Source organism: Bufo bufo, chromosome 3 (assembly GCF_905171765.1).
Source record: "Bufo bufo chromosome 3, aBufBuf1.1, whole genome shotgun sequence".
NCBI classification, from domain to species: domain Eukaryota; kingdom Metazoa; phylum Chordata; class Amphibia; order Anura; family Bufonidae; genus Bufo; species Bufo bufo.
The window spans coordinates 328,164,340-328,188,410 of record NC_053391.1 but is presented as its reverse complement, the minus strand read 5'-3'; the positions used below and the strand labels follow the sequence as shown (position 1 = coordinate 328,188,410).

Sequence of the window (24,071 nt, the reverse complement as noted above, 5' to 3'; positions counted from 1 at the left end):
CCCCACAAGACACATGCTACTAAATTCTAAAGGCTCCTCCAAGCACCACCATCTGCTATAAACCATAACTGCAGGGACATCCTCTACGAGGACACAACCAGCCTACAACTGATGACGTCAGCAGCTTGCTGGGGCAGGCGCAGGTCACTCAGCAGCTAAGCCCGAGAATACGTCAGCAGCCTCCCCAAGCCCATTGGTGGACAGCCCTTCTAGCCCCGCCCACTGTTCGGAGCGCGAATTCTGAGGCGGCTGCAGGCTGTATTGGCGGGAGCTGTCACCGGGGAGCGCCATGGCTGCCGGCTTGGAGGCTCAGGTGAGGGGAGCTGTGGTGGTTGTGTGCTGCATGTGTAGCAGTGGTGCTCGTTTACCGCCGTGTAAGACCAGTCGCTTTCTTCTGGCACCAAACAAAGGCTGTCTGCGGCTGTCCCACCGCCTGAGAGCCTACAGTGTATTTCTGGAGGGTGTACTATAGCATGGCGTTTACCTCCTCCAGCTGTAATCTGCTAGCATGTCTATAGCTCCACCTTCAGTTACTGTGGAATATATATGCTGTATGTATATGTATGTTATATATCTATATATATCTCTATATGACCTTATTGCTGATCTCCCCTATGTATAAGTAGGAGCTTCCTTTATACAGACTGCATCGCTAACTGCTGCTGCTTTCAGTGCTTGCTGCGGTCATTCATGCCGTTTTTAACATCATGTTCTCTCATAGTTTCCTATGGTAAGGCATATCCAGTTGGATCAAGTTTGAGGAGCCTTCATTCCCAATCATTGTCTTGTGTAAGGGTAGGTTCACACACTGAGTTTTCTGGAGGAGGGTTTGAGGCAGGCTTTTCAGCCAGAGCTGAGTTCAAAAGGAATCGGCGATATAAAGAAAGCATTCTGCTTCTCCTCCCTGCTGGATCCAGTGGCTTTGGCTGGAAAACTTGCAGAAAAATCAGTCTCAAAATCTCCAAGAAACGCTATAAACCTACCGTAAGGTCCTTTTACATGTGCGATCCGCTCAACATTCCTTTACTACGTTTCTATGTGCTGTTAACTGGAGGGTTTATAGGAGTCATTGTCCATTCTCTTCTCTCATGTCGCTTACACGAGGGGTGCACTGCTAACGATTTTGAAGGATTTACACAGCCCGATGGAGCAGGCAATTATCAGGAAGCATCTCTTCCCGATAGTTGCCTGCTCGTCAGTGGAGGTGAGGAGCTGCATTTAAAGGGAACCTGTCACCTGGAATTTGGCAATAGAGCTGAGGCCGCTAGCACATCCGCAATACCCAGTCCCCATAGCTCTGTGTGCTTTTATTGTGTAAAAAAACCGATTTGATACATATGCAAATTAACCTGAGATGAGTCCAGCGTGAAGGAGCCCAGCACCGCCCCGCATCCTCCGAATCTCCTCCTTGCTCCCCGATGTCCGAAAGCTAGAGCTCTGTATTCTTGCGATACACGAGCTTGCGCATGCGCAGTGTTGTTATAGTGTTCCTTCCCTGTGCTGGCATCAGCCTCAGAGAACATAGAAACATAGAATGTGTCGGCAGATAAGAACCATTAGGCCCATCTAGTCTGCCCAATATATCTGAATCCTATGAATAGTCCCAGGCCCTATCTTATATGAAGGATGGCCTTATGTCTATCCCATGCATGCTTAAACCCCTTCACTGTATTTGCAGCTACCACTTCTGCAGGAAGGCTATTCCATGCATCCACTACTCTCTCAGTAAAGTAATACTTCCTTATATTACTTTTAAACCTATGCCCCTCTAATTTAAAACTATGTCCTCTTGTAGCAGTTTTTCTTCTTTTAAATATTCTCTCCTCCTTTACCGAGTTGATTCCCTTTATGTATTTAAAAGTTTCTATCTCTGAACTCTCTCTAGAGTATCTATATCCTTCTGGAGATATGGCCTCCAGTACTGCGCACAATACTCCAAGTGAGGTCTCACCAGTGTTCTGTACAGCGGCATAAGCACTTCACTCTTTCTACTGCTTATACCTCTCCCTATACATCCAAGCATTTCGTGCTGCTCTATTACATTGTCTTCCCACCTTTAAGTCTTCTGAAATAATTACTCCTAAATCCCTTTCCTCAGATACTGAGGTCAGGACTGTGTCAAATATTCTATATTCTGCCCTTGGGTTTTTACGCCCCAGGTGCATTATCTTGCACTTATCCACATTAAATTTCAGTTGCCAGAGTTCTGACCATTCTTCTAGTTTTCCTAAATCCTTTTCCATTTGGTGTTTCCCTCCAAATGGAACTGCGCATGCATTAGCTCGCGCATTGCGAGATTACGGCGCTCTAGCTTAGTGATGTCGGGGAGCAAGTAGGGGATGCGGGGCTCAGGCTCAGAGAACGCTGGACTCATCTCTGAAGCATGGAGGAGACAGGACTCATCTCTGGTTAATTTCCATAAGTATCAAATAGTTTTTTTGACATAATAAAAGCACACAGAGCTATGGGGACTGGATATTGCGGATGTGCTAGCGGCCATCTAGCAACCCATGTCCTCAGCTCTATACACAAAATCCAAGTGACAGGTTCCCTTTAAAGGCAGTGATCACCTCCACTGTATGGGGATAAGTGATCGCCGCTCGCCCCCATACAGATTCATGGAAGTTGCACCCCACATGCAACTTGCCAGTTTTTTTTTCTAAGCCAAATCATAGTTCTGAAATAGTTGTGTGACAGCAAGTTGCACATTTTTGGGTTGCGTGACTTATGTTGCCATACCGTAAAAGATGCGATCAACCACAGCGAAGCAAATTGTTGTTTATTCACCCCTGGTTTTGGCTCACAATCACTGATGGAAATTGCAAATCAAACCCTGACTGTGTGAAAGCAGCCTTAAAGGGGTTATCCGGGTTCAGAGCTGAACCTGGACATACCCTTATTTTCACCCAGGCAGCTCCCCTGAGGCTTGCATCGGAGCATCTCATGCTCCGATGCGCTCCCTTGCCCTGAGCTAAATCCCGCAGGGCAAGGGCTCTTGTTTTAAATAACACACTGCCGGGTGGAAACTTCCGCCGGCAGTGTGTTCAGTGACATCACCGGCTCTGATGGGCGGGCTTTAGCGCTGCCCTAGCTGTTTTACTGGCTAGGGCAGCGCTAAATCCCGCCCAACAGTGCCGGTGACGTCACCGGGGTTTCTGGCAGCCCCATAGAGAGCCCCGGTACGTCACCGGAGCTCCAAAAAATGCCTTTGCCCTGTGCGATTTAGCGCAGGGCAAAGGAGAACATCGGAACATGAACTGCTCCTGTCAGAGGGGCTGCCGGGGTGAAAATGGAGGGATGTCCGGGTTCAGCTCTGAACCCGGACAACCCCTTTAAAAGCTTGGGAAGCCCTTGTAAATGTGGTAAAACAACAAGAGTCAATACTCGCCCCTCTTCTCTCCTCTGGCTGTCGAGGTGATGATCTGTGCAGCCAATCGCTGGCCTCAGCAGTAAACAGGGTGTCAAAGATGAGGTCAGTGATTGGCTGCGCAGTGATCTGTGTGCTCGGAATGTCTCCGTGGTGGGAAAAAGAGGGTGAGTATCAATTCTTTTGTTAATTTACCACATCTACAAGGGCTGCCTGAGTTTTCATCTAACTTGGATATTCCCTTTAAACATGTCCAAACAACAAAAATCATTGTCAGCCGTCCATCCCCTTGTGTACACGGGTGTGCTGCTGACAATGGCAAGTGTATGAAAATGCTGTTCCTCCTGATAATTGATGGACTATCAGCACCATTTACAGGAGCCAATAATCATCCAGATTATTGGGAACGAATGCTCGTTCATCGGGTGATCCTGTCACTCATGCAGGCACCACTGATCATAGTTTGTGGGCAGCAGATCGTGTGTTCTAAGCAGCCATCTGCTGCTCAGAAGCCAGGGCATTTTTACTTGATCCGGCAGGGTTCAGCAAAAACGCTTCCGTTATTGATAATACAACCATCTGCGTCCGTTATGAACAATCCGGTTGTATGATCTTTAACATTGCCAATACGGATCCATCATGAACTGCTTAATATATGCTTCTGTAATGCTTTCTCCTGAATAATAATTAAAAAAAAACATTGACAAAAAAACATTGACAAGTAAAAGTCAATGGGGGACGGATCAATTTTCTATTGTCAGATAGCGTCAGAAAACGGATCAGTCCCCATTGACTTGCTTTGGGGTCTTGACGGATCCGTTTTGCATCACTGAGGACAGAAAGCAAAATACAGCTTGCTGCGGTTTTCTCTCCGGTATGGGAACACATTCTGGTGCACTCTGTTCTGTTCAGTTACGTTTTTGTCCCCATTGACAATGAATGGGGACGAAATTGAAGTGTTTTTTTTCCGGTATTGAGCCACTATGACGGATCTAAATCCCGAAAAACTAAAACGCTAGTGTGAAAGTAGCCTTACTGTGATACATGTAAATGTAGCGGTCTCCTTCACTGAACGAGCAGCCGACTGATGGGATGGAACATTTCCTACTCAACAATTGGCTGCGGAATGGTTCTGTCTAAATCCACCTTTAGTTCTAGGCCCCTTTCACACGAACGAGTTTTCCCGCGCGGTTGCAATGTGTGGCGTGAACGCATAGCACCCTCACTGAATCCTGACCTATTCATTTCAATGGGTCTGTGTACATGAGCGTTTTTTTTCATGCATCAGTTCTGCGTTTTTCACAAAGCCTTGGCCCCATAGAAGTGAATGGGGCTTCAGTGAAAAACACATTGCATCCGCAAGCAAGTGCGGATGTAATCCGTTTTTCACTGATGGTTGCTAGGAGATGTTGTTTGTAAGCCTTCAGTTTTTTATCACGCGCGTAAGAAACGCATCAAAACGCATTGCACCCGCGCGGAAAAAACTGAACGCAATAGCAGACAAAACTGACTGAACTTGCTTGCAAAATGGTGCGAGTTTTCCTGAGCGCATCCGGACTTAATCCGTCACGCTTGTGTGAAAGGGGCCTTAGGGGCTGTTCACACCACCATATCCGTTTTGCTGTCAACAAATCGCAGATCTGCAAAATACGGATGTGGTCTGTATGCATCGTGCACTTTTCACGGGCTCCATTGAAAAATTGCCTATTGTCTGTAAAATGTACAAGAATAGGATGTTGTTGTTTTTTTTGTGGGACTGCACAATGGACATATAGATGCAGACAACATACGGCGTGCTCTCCGCATTTTTTGCAGCCCCATTGTGGATCGCGTGTGGACCAAAAATACAGTTTTGTAAATGGCCCCTTACTTCTGTAGAAACAGTAAAATGGTTTGGATCAAGGGTGGTTTTCATACTACTACCACCTTATTCCACCTCTCCTGTCAGCACTTAGGGCCCCTTGGCTTTGCACACGGAAGACATCCTAGCCACCTGTGTAGGCTTCATTTCTTGAAGTTTCTAGTCACGTGTAAAATCTCACATTTTTATGGCACTTTCTAAAAAATAAAAAAAAATTTCGGGGCATCTTAACCAGTTGCCGCAACTGTAACGCCGAAAGGCGTCATCGCGGCGGCTCCCTCAGGCTACGCTAACGCCGATTGGCGTCATCTCGCGTGAGCCGAGATTTCCTGTGAGCGCGCGCTCACAGGAACGGAAGGTAAGAGAGTTGATCTCCAGCCTGCCAGCGGCGATCGTTCGCTGGCAGGCTGGAGATGTGATTTTTTTTTTAACCCCTAACAGGTATATTAGATGCTGTTTTGATAACAGCGTCTAATATACCTGCTACCTGGTCCTCTGGTGGTCCCCTTTGTTTGGATCGACCACCAGAGGACACAGGTAGCTCAGTAAAGTAGCACCACTACACTACACCCCCCCCCCCCCCCCCCCCCGGTCGCTTATTAGCCCCTGATCACCCCATATAGACTCCCTGATTACCCCCCTGTCATTGATTACCACCCCCCCCTGTCATTGATTACCCCCCCCCCCCTGTCATTGATTACCACCCCCCCCCCTGTCATTGATTACCAACCCCCCCCCTGTCATTGATTCCCCCCCCCCCCCTGTCATTGATTACCACCCCCCCTGTCATTGATTACCACCCCCCCCTGTCATTGATTACCACCCCCCCCCCCCCTGTCAGGCTCCATTCAGACATTTTTTTTGGCCCAAGTTAGCGGAAATAATTTTTTTTTTCTTACAAAGTCTCATATTCCACTAACTTGTGTCAAAAAATAAAATCTCACATGAAGTCACCATACCCCTCACGGAATCCAAATGCGTAAAATTTTTTAGACATTTATATTCCAGACTTCTTCTCACGCTTTAGGGCCCCTAGAATGCCAGGGCAGTATAAATACCCCACATGTGACCCCATTTCGGAAAGAAGACACCCCCAGGTATTCCGTGAGGGGCATATTGAGTCCATGAAAGATTGAAATTTTTGTCCTAAGTTAGCGGAAAGGGAGACTTTGTGAGAAAAAAATAAATAAAAAATCAATTTCTGCTAACTTGTGCCAAAAATGTTTTTTTCTATGAACTCGCCATGCCCCTCAATGAATACCTTGGGGTGTCTTCTTTCCAAAATGGGGTCACATGTGGGGTATTTATACTGCCCTGGCATTTTAGGGGCCCTAAAGCGTGAGAAGAAGTCTGGGATCCAAATGTCTAAAAATGCCCTCATAAAAGGAATGTGGGCCCCTTTGCGCATCTAGGCTGCAAAAAAGTGTCACACATCTGGTATCGCCGTACTCAACAGAAGTTGGGCAATGTGTTTTGGGGTGTCATTTTACATATACCCATGCTGGGTGAGATAAATATCTTGGTCAAATGCCAACTTTGTATAAAAAAATGGGAAAAGTTGTCTTTTGCAGAGATATTTCTCTCACCCAGCATGAGTATATGTAAAAAGACACCCCAAAACACATTCCCCAACTTCTCCTGAGTACGGAGATACCAGATGTGTGACACTTTTTTGCAGCCTAGGTGGGCAAAGGGGCCCACATTCCAAAGAGCACCTTTAGGATTTCACAGGTCATTTACCTACTTACCACACATTAGGGCCCCTGGAAAATGCCAGGGCAGTATAACTACCCCACAAGTGACCCCATTTTGGAAAGACACCCCAAGGTATTCCGTGAGGGGCATGGCGAGTTCCTAGACTTTTATATTTTTTGTCACAAGTTAGCGGAAAATGATGATTTTTTTTATTTTAATTTTTTTCCCTTACAAAGTCTCATATTCCACTAACTTGTGACAAAAAATAAAAACTTCCATGAACTCACTATGCCCATCAGCGAATACCTTGGGGTGTCTTCTTTCCAAAATGGGGTCACTTGTGGGGTAGTTATACTGCCCTGGCATTCTAGGGGCCTAAATGTGTGGTAAGGAGTTTGAAATTTAAATTCTGTAAAAAATGACCAGTGAAATCCGAAAGGTGCTCTTTGGAATATGGGCCCCTTTGCCCACCTAGGCTGCAAAAAAGTGTCACACATGTGGTATCTCCGTATTCAGGAGAAGTTGGGGAATGTGTTTTGGGGTGTCATTTTACATATACCCATGCTGGGCGAGAGAAATATCTTGGCAAAAGACAACTTTTCCAATTTTTTTATACAAAGTTGGCATTTGACCAAGATATTTATCTCACCCAGCATGGGTATATGTAAAATGACACCCCAAAACACATTCCCCAACTTCTCCTGAGTACGGAGATACCACATGTGTGACACTTTTTTGCAGCCTAGGTGGGCAAAGGGGCCCACATTCCAAAGAGCACCTTTCGGATTTCACCGGCCATTTTTTACAGAATTTGATTTCAAACTCCTTACCACACATTTGGGCCCCTAGAATGCCAGGGCAGTATAACTACCCCACAAGTGACCCCATTTTGGAAAGAAGACACCCCAAGGTATTCGCTGATGGGCATAGTGAGTTCATGGAAGTTTTTATTTTTTGTCACAAGTTAGTGGAATATGAGACTTTGTAAGAAAAAAAAAAAAAAATCATCATTTTCCGCTAACTTGTGACAAAATAAAAAGTTCTATGAACTCACTATGCCCATCTGAGAATACCTTAGGGTGTCTACTTTCCGAAATGGGGTCATTTGTGGGGTGTTTGTACTGTCTGGCCATTGTAGAACCTCAGGAAACATGACAGGTGCTCAGAAAGTCAGAGCTGCTTCAAAAAGCGGAAATTCACATTTTTGTACCATAGTTTGTAAACGCTATAACTTTTACCCAAACCATTTTTTTTTTTTACCCAAACATTTTTTTTTTATCAGACATGTAGAACAATAAATTTAGAGCAAAATTTATATATGGATGTCGTTTTTTTTGCAAAATTTTACAACTGAAAGTGAAAAATGTCATTTTTTTGCAAAAAAATCGTTAAATTTCGATTAATAACAAAAAAAGTAAAAATGTCAGCAGCAATGAAATACCACCAAATGAAAGCTCTATTAGTGAGAAGAAAAGGAGGTAAAATTCATTTGGGTGGTAAGTTGCATGACCGAGCAATAAACCGCTAAAGTTGTGGAGTGCCGATTTGTAAAAAAGGGCCTGGTCTTTAGGGGGGTATAAACCTGTGGTCCTTAAGTGGTTAAAGAGGTTGTTGTCATTACATGTCATATTAATTTTAGAGATGAGAGAAAAAAATGATAGCATATTTGCAGTTATAAAAATGATCCAGTAAATTTGACATTTGCTTATATAGTATGGCGCCACCTTGGCGTTCAATCTGCACATCCATCTACTGAGAAGTGCTGCTCTCTCGGTCCGGTCAGTCTTGTGCTTGCTCCGGCGCTCTAAGGCCCCTTTCACATGGGCGAGTATTCCGCGCGGGTGCAATGCGTGAGGTGAACGCATTGCACCCGCACTGAATCCGGATCCATTCATTTCTATGGGGCTGTGCACATGAGCAGTGATTTTCACGCATCACTTGTGCGTTGCGTGAAAATTGCAGCATGCTCCTCTTTGTGCGTTTTTTTCCACGTAACGCAGGCCCCATAGAAATAAATGGGGTTGCGTGAAAATCGCAAGCATCCGCAAGCAAGTGCGGATGTGGTGCAATTTTCACGCACGGTTGCTAGGAGACTATCAGGATGGAGACCCGATCATTATTATTTTCCCTTATAACATGGTTATAAGGGAAAATAATAGCATTCTGAATACAAGTAAAATAGGGCTGGAGGGGTTAAAAAAAGAAAAAAATATTTAACTCTCCTTAATCCACTTGTTCGCGCAGTCGGCATCTCTTCTGTCTTTATCTGTGAGCAATAGGACCTTTGATGACGTCACTGCGTTCATCACATGGTCCATCACCATAGTGACCTCATCAATGGTCCTATTCCTCACAGAACAAGACAGAAGAGAAGCCGGGCTGAGTGAACAAGTGGATTAAAGGACCTTTCACTAGATTAAAAAATCTAAACTAACTATACAGACATGGAGAGCGGCGCCCAGGGATCCCCCTGCACTTACTATTATCCCTGGGCGCCGCTCCGTTCTCCCGGTATAGCCTCCGGTATCTTCACATGTTAGGCTCCACCCAGTGGAACCTGCTGGCGTCTCTTTCTCCCATGCTGTAGCGCTTGCCAATCGCAGCGCTCAGCTCATAGCCTGAGAGAAAAAAAAAAACTCTCAGGCTATGAGCTGAGCGCTGCGATTGGCCAGTGCTACAGCATGGGAGAAGGAGACGCCGACAAGTTCCACTGGGTGGAGCCTAACATGTGAAGATACCGGAGCCTATACTGGGCGAACGGAGCGGCGCCCAGGGATAATAGTAAGTGCATGGGGATCCCTGGGCGCCGCTCTCCATGTCTGTATAGTTAGTTTAGATTTTTTAATCTAGTGAAAGGTCCTCTTTAAGGTGAGTTAAATTTTATTTTTATTTATTTTTTAACCCCTCCAGCCCTATTGTACTATGCATTCTGTATTCAGAATGCTATTATTTTCCCTTATAACCATGTTATAAGGGAAAATAATACAATCTACACTACAACTAACCCAAACCTGAACTTCTGTGAAGAAGTTTGGGTCTGGGTACCAGTCAGTTTTTTTTATCACACACGTGCAAAACACATTGCACCCGCGCGATAAAAACGGAACATCGGAACGCAATCGCAGTCAAAACTAACTGCAATTGCGTTCCTACTCGCACGAGTTTGCCGCAATGCATCCGGACCTAATCCGGACACGCTCGTCTGCAAGGGGCCTAAGGCTTTGCTGCTGCTATTGGAGCAGCGACTGTGCCGGCACCCGGAAGTGTAGCGGCACATGCGCAGTCACTGTTCTAGTAGCAGCAGACCCTTCTGTACTTGCACCGCTACTTGGAGCCGCAGTGACAGTGCGGGATGATCCCCCTGCACAATAGAGTAAGGCTACTTTCACACTGCCATTTCTGGATCCGTTTGTGAGATCCGTTTCAGGGCTCTAACAAGCGGCCCAAAACAGATCAGTTCAGCCCCAATGCATTCTGAATGGATAAGGATCCGTTTTCAGAATGCATCAATTTGGCTGCGTTTGGTCTCCGTTGTGTTTTTTAGATGGTCCCTAAAACGCAGCTTGAAGCGTTTTGGTGACTGTCTGACGATGCTGAGCCAAACGGATTCGGCCTGACTTACAATGTAAGTCAATGGGGAAGGATCTGTTTTTCACTGACACAATATGGTGTAATTGAAAACTGATCCGTCCCCCATTGATTTTCAATGTAAGTCAGGACGGATCCGTTTTGACTTAGACTTTTTTCTTTAAAGAATAATGCAAACGGATCCGTTATGAACGGATACAAGCGTTTGCATTATCGGTGCGGATCCGTCTGTGCAGATACAAGACGGATCCGCACCTAACGCAGGTGTGAAAGTAGTCTGTGTATGGAGGTCTTTATGTAAAAACGCAAAAAAATGCAGTTTACAAAGGACACTAAATCTCAGCATAGAAACTGCACATATCCAACACGTGTGAATGCACCCTTGTGTATCTAACACATGCATAGTAGAGCTGATGAGTGTTTTCTTGTGTCTTAATTTCACTTTATTTTCTTTCTGTTAACATAAGGCGTATTTGGCAGAAGATAACCAGATTGGACTAAACGTCTTGGAGAGCGATTCCGATAGTGGTCAGGGAAGCTGCAAAATGGATTCCCCTACAGACAAGCAAGAAAGCATGGCCTTCCTGGATAATGGAGGTATTTTATATACAAGTTTGTTAGTAAATCCTTGTATTCCACATGAAATATCAATTCTGGAGCATCTTTTGTTAGAACTTGGCACTGTGCCTGCTGTTCCTTTGTTATTCCTCCTAGGAATGTAAGAATTGACACTTTCCATGCACCTACACAGTCCGATACTATCAGCACTGTGTCAGACAAGTGTAATGATAACACCCCGTTGTCAGTTTATTCATGCATTTCCAGAAGGAATGATAGGCACTGCTAAAGGCAGAGATGAAATGATCTGGAATTGTTTGGTGAATCCTTTATTCAGATGGCAGTACTACTCCTCCATATGAGAGCTGTATATTTAGCTCTGAAATTGAGATCAGATCCCTTAACCCGAATACATGGAAATCTTTCCCAAAATGTTGGGAAACGGTTTTCTGATTTATGCTGCAGGAAACATTCTATTTTCAGTGTAATTATTGGAATTTTTATTTTATAGCTGTTTTAACATGTGCTTTTCTAGAGGTTTTCAAGTTTTTTAAGGATCCTTTTAATACTTGTTGTAGACTCTAAAGTAACATCTGGTAGCAGCATTTTTGTCCTAGAAAAATGCTGTAAAACATTGTGAGTTCAGCCTTATGAATTGATTTTAAATCGGATCTTTCTTCCTCAATTCTTTGCCACTCCTTTCTGGAATCACTCTAAGGCTACTTTCACACCTGCGTTAGGTGCGAATCCGCCTGGTATCTGCACAGACGGATCCGCGCCGATAATGCAAACTCTTGTATCTGTTCAGAACGGATCCGTTTGCATTACCATGAACAAAAAAAAATATATATATATTTTTTATTTGTTCAAAATTTAAATGGATCCGTTTTGACTTACACTGAAAGTCAATGAGAGGCGGATCCGTTTTCAATTGCACCATATTGTCAGTGAAAACGAATCCGTCCCCATTGACTTGCATTGTAAGTCAGGACGGATTTGTTTGGCTCTGCATAGCCAGGCGGACATCGAAACGCTGCAAGCAGCGTTTTGGTGTCCGCCTCCAGAGCGGAATGGAGGCAGAACGGAAGCAAACTGATGCATTCTGAACGGATCCTTATCCATTCAGATCACATTGGGGCTGAACTGATCCGTTTTGGGCCGCTTGTGAGAGCCTTGAAACGGATCTCACAGACAGAAAGCCAAAACGCCAGTGTGAAAGTACCCTAAAATATAATTACATGGGATTAAAAGTGTTGTCCGGTAATTAGTATTAATGAATCTATTATCAGTAGCAGCCCCCTGGGACCCCTGCTGATCAGCTGTCAGAAGAGCGCTGCGGCCTCTTTCTGGGCCATGCTACGTCACCATACATCTGTCCCATGGCCTATTTGCATCTCGGCCACATTGCAGTGAATGGCACTGAGCTGCAATACCAAGCATTGCATCTATGTGATGTATGGCACTGTGTTTGGAGAGAAGCTGGCAGTGCTCACCAGAGCTCCGGTGAGTGCAGACGCTCCCTGTAGCAGCTGATCGGCAGGGTTGCCGGGATTTGGACCCCTGCCAATCTGATAATGATGACCTATCCTAAATTATATTTAACAGGATAACACATTTATGTATTTTATTCTTCTGTTAAGATTCAGGTGACGAGATCTTGGTACGTAAGAAGTCTAAAAAAAGGAAAGTTTTTGAAGAAAGTGACGATTCTGATGGCAACACCACTGCTGTTACTGCCAACACTAAGCCAAGTCTTGAAAGTGATGAAGAAAACAAAGAGAACAAAGCCACAGATAGGATAAAGCCTCGACGAATCCGAGCCGCTCTCTTTGACAGTGATGATAGTGACTGTGATGGAGACCTTATTGCAGATGGTGAGGTAAATGCCATAGTGGCTTCCACTGATAAAGACAGTCCACAGAAAAACACCTCCGTAAAACAGAATAACTACAAGTCTTCCAAAAAGCAAGCTGGAGTAGAAGTAAAAGAAAAAGGCAAATCGAAACGTAGAGCAGATAAAGAGAGAAAGAAAATGGCTTCTATTGAAAAGTTTAAAAAGGACAAGAAGCAGAGTTCAAATGCAAGTAATGAGGTTAGTAGCCTGGTAAATCGCCGTCAGTTTACCGTTACCACAGTCTCTTTTTTTTACTTGCATTTTTATGCAATGGGAATGGGAGAGACCCAAAAAGGTACATGCAATAAACAACGGGCTGCATTCAGAAAGAACATCCACATCCATTTTTTACTTTTGGCTTGCTGTATGTTTGAGATGTTTAAGTACTCCCCTGTTTGTAACATATTTGGGTGAATGTGCTATTTTTTATTTTTGTTTTCAATCCTTGGGGTTGCAGCACGATCGGTATCATTCCTCCTATTACCAGCCTAGCTCCAGTATTGTTGACGCCCTTGCAAACTTTCTCTTCTGCAGACCGAGTTGGTTTTCATGCACATGGCTTTACTTTTTATGGTAATAAGGCTACCACAGAATTCCCTTACTGTATCCATGTAGTAGACCTCAGATTTCATATTGAAAGGTTTTTTTTTTTTTGTTTTTTTTATCTAATCTGAAAAAACTGACATGGTATTTTGCATGCCTTATTACAGCTCCATACAAGATTTTTGTCTTAAAGTATTTCTTTTACAGGAGAATTTCTCGTGCATGGCATTGGGGGACACAGCACCATGGGTATATGTCCAACTACCACTAGGAGGCACTAGACACAAAAAGTGTTGGCTCCTCCCCGTTGGGCTATACCCTCTCCACAGGCACAAGGCTATTCAGTTTTTGTCTAGTGTCCGTAGGAGGCAGACCTGTCCTGCTTTTTTTGCAGGACCTGCTGTTTATTTTATTTTTTATTCTTTTTTTTTTTCTCTCTTCTGCAGGTCTCGGTGATTTCCACCGTTATACCTGCTGCAGGCTGGGGCTCCATCGTGTTCCACTTTAGTTGCCCCCCCCCCCCCTGCGGGCGCGTACTTCTGTACCATCGCCGGTCACCCAGTCCCCACAGACTGCATCCGCAGTGGCTTGCCGGCATTCCCACGGTTCCCGTGTTGAGTCTGCCGAAGGGGTGACCCTGCGGCGCCCGAAGACATCAGATGGTGAGTATAGTGAGTACCCCTGTCCCTGTGTCCCTGCCCCAGGGTTAGGTTCCCTCCTGTGGCCAGGGGGGTGGGATCCACCTTAGCTGGGGGTCCTGGGAAGCTTCCATCTTCCTCCACCTTTCTCTTCCCCCTTGGTTGGTTTTTTTCTCTCCTCCCTGGCCACACAGTCTTCTCCTGGGCCTTCCCCGCTACTTTAGTCCCCGGCTTTTGCAGGGACTAGGCCTCATCTTCCATGGCCCGTTCCCGGCTCCCAGGTGCTCTGTTTGCCCTGTTCCGCCCACCCCCAGGTGTCTCTCCCCCCCCCCTACCCTCCTCACCTAGTTTTGTGGGTCCGGAGGCCCCTCGGTTGGCCGCGATTCGCCCCGCCCCCCTCGCTCCATTCCCGGCCGCCTCATAAATCGAGGCCCCGGCTTTTGGGCCTGCTAGACCGCGATCTTCCCGGCCACTCCTCCTTGCTTCCCGGGCTTTTCTGACCCGGCCCGGCCCTCGGGAGGGGCTATCTCCTCCACCCTTTACTGGTCTAACGTGGGTTATCTATCCAGTGGATAGATCCCCAGTTTAAAGGAACTGCAGAACCCCTTTAGTCATTGTCCTATGTTTTTGTCTCTCAATTGCTTCATTTCTTCTGCAGCCTCTATAGCTGCTGCAGCACCTCTTTGGGGAACATGGCATCCGGGTCCAGATATGACAGCCTCTGCTGGCTGCTCTATGAGGGTCTCCTCGGATCGCCACGTGTTTTCACGTGCGTCCGCTGTCTACGAAGGCTGCCATGCGGTCGGCCTGTCCCTGCTTGTGTGCAGTACCTCTTCCCAGACCCCATTGTGTCCCCTGACCAAATCCTTTTGTGTAGGTCCCTTCTGAATGGTCTCCCTCTTTGTCAAAGCCATGGGAACCTTGTCCGACTCTCCCAATCTCTGGCGGAGTCGCTGGACCGCTACCTTTCCAATTGCGGCCACCTATGCCCTCCCAGGGTCCTCCCTGCAGATGAGGCATGCTTAGATACCAGCTCCGGCAAGGGGTAGCTCACAGTACAACCTCGGGTGGTCTCAACAGGATTCCACCCCTCCTCGGCATCCTCGGGTCCTCCCCAGGACAGGCCTGAGGCTGGTGACGAATCCTTTCCTGTCACCCCATCCGTTGCCTCTGGGGACACCTCTGCACCGATTCCCTCGAAACAGAGCATCAGGCGGTCTTCCTCCATACAGAAGCCCCCTGGGAGGTCAAGACTAACGTGCACGGAGGAACCTCTCCTACCCAGGGTTGGTATCCCCTCTAGTGGATTTTCAGATGGCGCTCCCCTGACTGCACAGGTATTCAACCGCACAGGTAAGGCAGCCGTCCCCGTGTTTAGCATAATGAGTCACCTACTTGGTGTCTCTGGTACGTACGCCTTCTCCTTAACAGGGGGGTACCTGCACCACTGCCATTGGCTGTACCTGACAAGCCTTCCTGGTTCCCCTATACCAGGGGCTATGCTCTACACATTTGAGAGTGTTTCCACCGGGTCCCCATCCTGGTGCTGGTGTTCGCCACTCTACCTCATAACAGGAGGTCCCTGTTCTAGGCAAGCGCCTCCTGTAGGTTAGTAAGGAAAAGCAATTATATCTGGCTGTTTCTATCCGCCTTGCTCCTTTTCATAGGTAGAGTACCTACACCTACTCCAGATGCTGAAGCCATTACTCCTGGCTGGCTCTATGGTGTTCCATGTGGCACTATTTCTCCCTTCCGGGCGAGATACACAGGCCGCCTTCAATTGCCGTGGCAATTGCACCTGTCTGTTCCCAGCCACTTTGCTCCTTTCATAGGTAGAGTACCTACACCATCTCCAGATGCTGTAGCCGATACCTCTGGCTGGCGCTATGGTGTTCCATGCGGCACTATTTCTCCCTTCCGGGCGGGATATGCAGGCCGCCTTCAATTGCCGTAGCAATTGCTCCTGTCTGTTCCCAGACTTTTTTGCTCCCTTTCATAGGTAGAGTACCTACACCATCTCCGATGCTGTAGCCAATACCCCTGGCGGGCTCTATTGTGTTCCATGCGGCAACATTTCTCCCTACGGGCGAGATATAGAGGCCACTTTCAATTGCCGTAAAATTGCCTCTGTCTGGTTCTAGTCGGCACCAAGCTGCCACCTTGGTCCCTTCATAGGTAGAGTACCTGCACCATCTCCTGATGCTGTAGCTGTTGCTCCTGTCTGGCTTTATGGTGTACCATGTGGCATTTTCTCTCCCTTACCGGACGAGATATTGAGGCCTCCTCCAATTGCCGTGGTCATTGCACCTACCTCATCATAGTGTGCACCAAACAGCCATCTTACTCCCTTCATAGGTAGAGTTCCTGCACCGTCTCTGATGCTGCAGCCGTTACTAGGGATCGACCGATATTGATTTTTTAGGACCGATACCGATAATTTGTGAACTTTCAGGTTGATAGCCGATAATTTATACCGATATTCTGGGAATTTTCATTTTTGAGAAAAAAAAAATTCATACACAAATCTGCTGAAAATTAATATGTTTATTGTTAATGTGTATTTTTTTTGCTTATTGTTAATGTGTATTTTGTTTTATAAATCTTTTTCATTTATACTTAATATTTTTGTGTTTTTTTTTTTTACTAACTTTTAGCCCCCTTAGGGACTAGAACCCTTGTCCTATTCACCCTTGTCCTAGTCACCCTTATAGATCTCTATCAGGGTGAATAGGAGCTCACACTGTCCCTGCTGCTCTGTGCATAGTGCACACAGCAGCATGGAGCTGAACATGGCAGCCAGGGCTTGTCCTGGCTGCCATGGTAACCGATCGGAGCCCCAGGATTACACTGCTGGGGCTCCGATCGGAGGAGCAGGGGAGAGGGGATCCTGTGGCCACTGCCACCAATGAGTAATACTGGGTGGGGGGGGGGGGGGGGGGGGACGCGCACTGCACCACCAATGTTTTTACTATTGGCCGGGATTGGGATGGGGGGCGCACTGCGCCACCAATGATTAATACTGGGGGGCTTGGGGGGGGCGCACTGCGCCACCAATGAAGATAAGTCTCTCAATCATTCATATACAGGAGGCGGGAGCTGGCTGCAGAATCACATAGCCGACTCCTGACCTCTATGAGCGGTAGCTGCGATCCGCGGCACCTGAGGAGTTAACTACCGCGGATCGCAGCTATCGCTCATAGAGGTCAGGAGCCGGCTATGTGATTCTGCAGCCAGCTCCCGCCTCCTGTATATGAATGAATGAGAGGCTTATCTTCATTGGTGGCGCAGTGGCCACAGCCCCTCCCATTGTCTATGTTCTCTACTCTCATTGGCGGCAGCAGCAGCACAGGGGGAGGGAGACACTGCTTCCTTCTCCCCTGTGCTGCTGAGGGAACACGGAGAGCGCTGAGAGCAGCGCGTTCTGTGTTCCCAATACGTTATCGGTATATCGGCAAAATAGATGCCGATACCGATAACGTTCAAAATCCTCAATATCGGCCGATAATATCGGCCAAACCGATAATCGGTCGATCCCTAGCCGTTACACCTGTCTGGCTCTATGGTGTACTATGCGGCCCTGTTTCCCTTTTTTTTCAGGCGAAATAGAGGGCCTCCTTCAGTTGCCATTTCACCTACCTGATTGTAGTGTGCACCTGTCTTGTTCTTTGTGGTACCGTGCGGCCCTATTTTCCCCTTCCCGGGCGGAATATAGGTACCATTGTTAACGCGGTAGCCGTTGCACCTCTCTGGTTCTAGGGTGCACCATGTGGCCACATTGCTCCGATCTTAAAGGTAGTACCTCTACCATCTCCAGATGCTGTACCCATTACACCTTTCTGGTCGTATCTCTGCACTCGCAGCCATATTTCTACTTTACAGGTTGAGTACCTGTACCCTCCAAATGCTGTCGCATTCCCAGATGTTGTGGCTATGTTTCCACTCTCCTTAGACATGCAGCCACTTTCCCTATATTTTAGGCGTGTGGTTGTATTACTCAAAGTGCTGGGCCCTATGGTGCAATCTGTGGCCCATACAGTTTCTGTATTACTGGGTGCTTTCTGCCCCCAGGTTCTAATCTGTGCTGCGGATGTTGGTTTCACCCTTTTGGTTCTTCCATACATCTCCACTCCGTTACTGTCGTGCTCAATTGTCTCCTTGTACTTCTCAGGGCACTGTCTACAACAGGCCATCCTGGTTCTGCATGTGCATGGTTACCATATCTGGCAGGGGTGGGCCAGCCCAACCCCCACCTTGTCGGTCTAGTGCTACTTATTGTAGCTCCAGTATATGGCTGATCTGTTCTGATCCGGCGGGTGGTCCACATACAACCACGCTCCCTACACCATGGCCAGGTGGTCGTTGGCCTTTGTGCTAGGGTTGCTCTTGCCATCTCTATAAGGTACTACGGTATGCTGCGCTTCGCGTTACCCCATGTTATAGAGAAGTACTCGCGTTGTTTCCTATTACAGAGTGGCCCATTCCTGGTGGAGTACAGGGATCTCCACTGGATCTTCTACCTTGTTGGGGCACGTAGCTGGTGAGCATCGGCCGCTGCAGCAGTTTTCGGTCATCGCTGGATGTCCTCCGCCACATGGAATCCTTCTGGGGTCATCTGCATTTTTCGTCGCTGGACGTCCTCCCTGACGGGTCAGGGACAGGACCACTGAGCGCCACACACCTGCCTGGCAGGTATTTTTTCAGCTGATTGCTCTGGCATCTGACAGGGTCCCCGTAGTTCCTTCTGGGTCCAGGTGTTCTCGGTATTCCCTTATATTCTCTGCTTAGTTGTACTACATGTCAGAGGGGCAGTCCCCTTGGACCTTGCCGTCGTTTGCACCTGTCAGGTACTTTCTCCCCCCTGGGAGTTTTTAGTACGCCGGTCGCAGCTGGTTTCTACTTTTCTGTGTAGTCTCACCCGGCTTTTTCATGGCGACTTCTGCATTCCTTATGCATATGGATGTCTGTCAATTTAGTGGTACATCCCGAGCTGCTGTACTTGCCCTCTCTGGGACAATGTATACAGTTTGCTAGTCACTGTTCTTGGAATGGCTAGTTGTCCATGGCCAATGTCCCTTCCCCTATGGTAGTTTCATTTCTCCTTTCCTGGATATTCTGGCTTGCGTTGTCTTCTGGTGGTTCAGCTCCTGGTTCCTTGTGAGCCCATTCCGGGTACTCCTTTCTGGAGTCCCTGTCCCCGTTCATTTGACCACTCAGGTTCTGCATGACAATCGTTTTTTTGGGGGGGTCGGGGCCTGGGTTGATTGTTCCCTTTTTGGGTTCCAATAGCCTTGTGGTCTTCTTGGGATTCGTGTCTCTTTTCCCATCCTCCCACGTCAAGTACCTGGTATTGAGTGGTTTAGCGCTACGGTTTGCAATTCCGCCGTATGGTCTCCTTCGGGAGGGACCTCCTCCTGTTGTAGAACCTTTCCTCCTTAGGCTGTTGGAGTACTCTCCTTCTACTTCCATGTCTTTCAGTCCAGTGTGTCCTGCTGAGATTTCCTGGGCCTGTATCTGGTTCCTTTTTTCCCTGATGCTTCACATGCCCAGAGTTTCCTCTGGTCTTACGCTTCACATTGATATCTTGTTTTCAGAGGCTCGAGCCTCGTCTCCTGTTTTTGGGACGCAGGTCTTACTCTTTTTTCCTGGCTTTTACCTACAACCCCCTCCTTCTCCAAGGGTTGGCGGTTTCCTCTAGCAGCCTTGGGTTTTCGCCTTTTAAATAGGGCGCTTAACTTCATCACCTGCCTTGCGGTGAGGGGAGACCTGCTCCCTTCACATGTGAGCCTTGCTATTGCTTCACTCACTCGTTTGGCTTCCAGTACTTCCTTGTTTCCTTCTCCCCTGGCCTGTCAGGGGTTGGCCACAGGTTTTTTCGCTCTTTGGGTCTGAGACAATTTAGAGCGTTAGGTAGTCCCAACACGCGGTGCTGTCCTAATTTTTTTCTCCAGCCCTTGGCTGAGCTCGGTGTTCCCTTTTGCCGCCGCCTTGCATTTGGGATTTTCTTCCAGGCATTTTTCCTGGGGTGCTGACAGTCTTCACTGATTCTTCCTTGAGGTTTCTTCCTTGTTATGGAACCTCTTGCCCATTCCATGTCTTTCTCCTGTTGGGTCACATGGTTCTCCCGCACCTGTATGCCCAACCGGTGGCATGGCTGTTCTTTTCCCACCCTCGGGGACTGCTTTTGGACGTCCCATGGTGCTGTGTCCCCCAATGCCATGCACGAGAAAATTGGATTTTTTGTACTCACCGTAAAATCCTTTTCTCGTAGTAGGCATTGGGGGACACAGATCCCACCCTATGTTTTCACTTCCGATTTTCTGGGCTGGTCTCTTGATCTTTCCCGCTACGGGAGTTGTTGGTTCCTTGCTTTTTTTCTCTCCTACTGCTTTTGGTACAAACTGAATAGCCTTGTGCCTGTGGAGAGGGTATAGCCCAACGGGGAGGAGCCAACACTTTTTGTGTCTAGTGCCTCCTTGTGGTAGTTGGACATATACCCATGGTGCTGTGTCCCCCAATGCCTACTACGAGAAAAGGATTTTACGGTGAGTACAAAAAATCCAATTATATTGCACATGTAGCACCTCTTGGAGGCTCTGTCTTTCTATACAATTTCTGTCAAAAAGCAATAAAAAGTGCATGTTTTTTTTTTTTTTTTTTTTTTTCAGTTACAAAGGGAAGAAGATCATCCTCCTTTTGATGACAGTGGCTGTCTTTTAGCTGATGGTGAGCTGTTTGATAAAGACGAGGAGAGTGATAATCCTGATGAAGAATCCCTAGATGCTATACGTGCCAGCATGAAAAGCAGATTAAAGAGTCGTTCTGTAAGTATTACTGAAGATTCCAGTGATTATAGGTTGCGTATCAACTTAGGGGAAAAAGTGGTGTCAAATACCTGCAATTTTTGTGTAAGACCCTTTATTTGTGTCCACCACCTCCCTCTAAAAAAGTGGGAAGTGGTAAGGGCCTACGTGGCTCAAAAGGTTGAACACTGCTTATGCAAAACACTGATTGAAATTGTACCTGAAATATACACCAGCTCCTAGAATGCATAGATTTCAGTTTCTGGTGCAGAGACCTCCATTGATGCACAAAAAGTAAAAGGCGTTTTCCATAGAAACTAGCGAAACTAGCTGGCTGCGCCACTTAGCTATTTTCGGCTCTCTCATAGAAATAAATTAAGGGTGGCCTCACGTGCGCGATGGGCTCTCCCAAACTTTGGACACTCCGTTCTAAAGATAGGTACTGGACCAATCTTTACTGATCACCTGTTTCAGGGAGCTGCTGCACTCACCAGTTGAGTGATGCAGGCTCCTAGCAGCTTTCCAAGGACAGCGCCGTGCATCGTATACTGGCTGTGCTTGGTATTGCAACTCGGCCCCATTGACTTGAATGGGGCTGACCTGCAACTTGGCCATTTGACCGATGATGTACAGTAAAGTCACTGGCCTAGGAAAAGGCTGCAGCGCTTACTGCCTCTTCTAACAACTAATCAGCGGGGGTCCCGGGTGTTGCCCTGCAGATCTGGTACTGATGACATTTACTGAGCATAAGTCATAAATATCTTTTCCTGAATAACCCCTTTAGGGATCTGACTTTGTAGACTGTTGTCATTTGGTAAAGTAAACCCCATCAGGTGAGATTTAGACCCATGTCCCACAAGTTACGTGAGGATCTGACCTCTGGACTGGAGCATATGCTGTCTATCGTAATTGATTTTAATGGGCATATTGTTTTCAGCATTCCCAGTGCAGAAAATTATCATGTCATAGTCCTCTGTAGAGCTATATAAAAAGTAGCCAAAAATTTTGACTTTTTCCACTTAAATCACAGTTAGATAACTACATGTTCCTTTTGATTCACCTTCCATTGGAGTTCCACCGTGCTCATGTTTATTCAGTATACATTCACTGATATGTAGGTCTCAGGGCTGAGGAAGCTGTCAATTTAGTGAGATAAACATTTCTTACTCTGTCATTGTCAGGGCTGTGGAGTCGGTAGATAAATGCTCCGACTCCAACTCTGACTCAGTTTTTGGTACTTCCGACGTCTCCGTAATTAATATGCAAATGTATTTTATACATTCTTTGAAGGAAAGAAAGGCAACATACAGCTGTTCCACCAAGTTCTTCTAAGCTCTTATAGCAGAGAGAGGTAGTTGGGCAGAAGCTGCTGCCTTCTCCTTTGTGTGCTGATCTTCTGCTGAAGATAGAGCAGTGGGAGGATCCAGGAAAGGGGCATTTATTGGAAAACATGATTTCCCTAGTAGAATCCCATAGTCGTGTTTTAAAGTTTAAGCTAACAATCTGCGTTTACAAGGTTTTATAGCCTTAGCTGAATGACAGCAGTTTTTCAAATGGTTTACAGCTTCAGTCTTGAACTATTGACTATCCATTCCCTTCCCTTATACAAGTGTCTCCAGTCCTGCAAAAAACATATTTACTTGATCAGTTATCAGTGAGAGGCTAGGTTAACCATGGGCGTTGCGTTCCCTGTAACAGCGGAACACAACACAATGGAAAGTATAAGTATTGCCGCTCCTTAACTGTGCGTTGCGTGCCATATAGTGAAGCATATGAAAAGCATGCTTCTTCATGATCACTTAACGTGTTCGTTTTGCGGTAACGTGACGCACTGCATGCATTGGCCTTTATTCTTGCAGTAGAGAAGTTATTAAAGGGAATCTGTCACCTGCTTTTAGCATTTTAAGCTTTCAACATTGCCATGTTCAATAAAGTACCTTATTTCCTGCAGTGGTCTTACTTTATTTCGTTTTGTCATTTTGATAAAAAAAAAATTCTGATATGCTAATGAAGCTCCAAGGTGCCCAGAGGGGTGTTTTTTTCCCCCTCTCTGGAGCCCAGTGACGCCCCCCTGCAGTGCCCAGCCCGCCTTAATTTGAAGCCCAAGAACGCCTCCTGATCCTGAAATAACCTCCCACAGCCCCGGCAAACGGTTCCGCCCCCTCCCCACGTCATCTTCTACCTTCAAGAAATGCCCCGTTCTTCTTCCTGTCGGCCGCCAGAGATCTTGCTCAGGCACAGTACCGCCTGCGCGATCATCAAGCTCCTGAGGGCAATAGCCTCAAAAGTCTCACTGGGCATGCGCCGAGCCCAGTGACCTGAGCGCTGTTGCCTCAGGAGCTTGATGATCGTGCAGGCACGGGCCGCAGGCGGTACTGCGCCTGCGCAAGATTTCTGGTAGCCGACAGGAAGAACAATGCAGTATTTCTTGAAGGTAGAAGATGACGTGGCGAGGGAGTTGAACCGTTTGCCGGGGCTGTGGGAAGTTATTTCAGAATCAGGAGGCGTTGTTGGGCTTCAAATTAAGATGGGCTGGGCACTGCAGGGGGGTGTCACTGGGCTCCAGAGAGGAAAAAAAACCTTGGCACTTCATTAGCATATCAGAAAGAGCTTTTTTTTAAATCAAAATGACAAAACAAAATAAAGTAAGAAGACCACTGCAGGAAATAAAGTACTTTATTGAACATGGTAACAGATTCCCTTTAATTATAACTTTTTGCGAATTGGGACATTTAAACTTGCGTTAAAAAAATAAATAAAAAATTATTCCAATTTAAATTTAGTTGGAATCAGTTCATTTTTCCCGACTCCAACTCCAGGTACCCAAAGTTTCCTTCGACTCCGACTCCACAGCCCTGGTCATTGTTGGTAAAACGTTACCCTCATTTCTTTATTTTCATTATTGTATTAGTTTCACAACCAAGGGGGAGATTTCTTTTAATTTTTGTGCATGAAATGTGGCGTTAAAAAGTCGCATACTGTGCGATTGTGACTTGTTTTGTTTGAAAAAAGTTTGAAGTGGTGTTCTTATGCTGCCCTTGCTAATTTTCAGAAATTGGGCATGGGAAAGGGTTATTACTAGACGCCGCAACAAATCTATTTTCATTTACCCCAGTTTTCTGGCGCA

At 46.6% G+C, this 24,071-nt stretch overlaps 1 protein-coding gene across 1 annotated transcript in view; it reads left to right on the top strand.

Moving 5' to 3' along the window:
- Positions 1-229: 229 nt before the first annotated feature.
- Positions 230-24,071, top strand: part of CLSPN (claspin) — a 68,253-nt gene continuing 44,411 nt past the window's right edge. The window contains exons 1-4 of the mRNA XM_040424381.1: positions 230-313; positions 10,979-11,108; positions 12,710-13,161; positions 20,810-20,965. Of these exons, the coding sequence (XP_040280315.1) occupies positions 290-313; positions 10,979-11,108; positions 12,710-13,161; positions 20,810-20,965 (762 nt within the window). The 5' untranslated portion in view covers positions 230-289. The remainder of the gene's footprint in view (positions 314-10,978; positions 11,109-12,709; positions 13,162-20,809; positions 20,966-24,071) is intronic.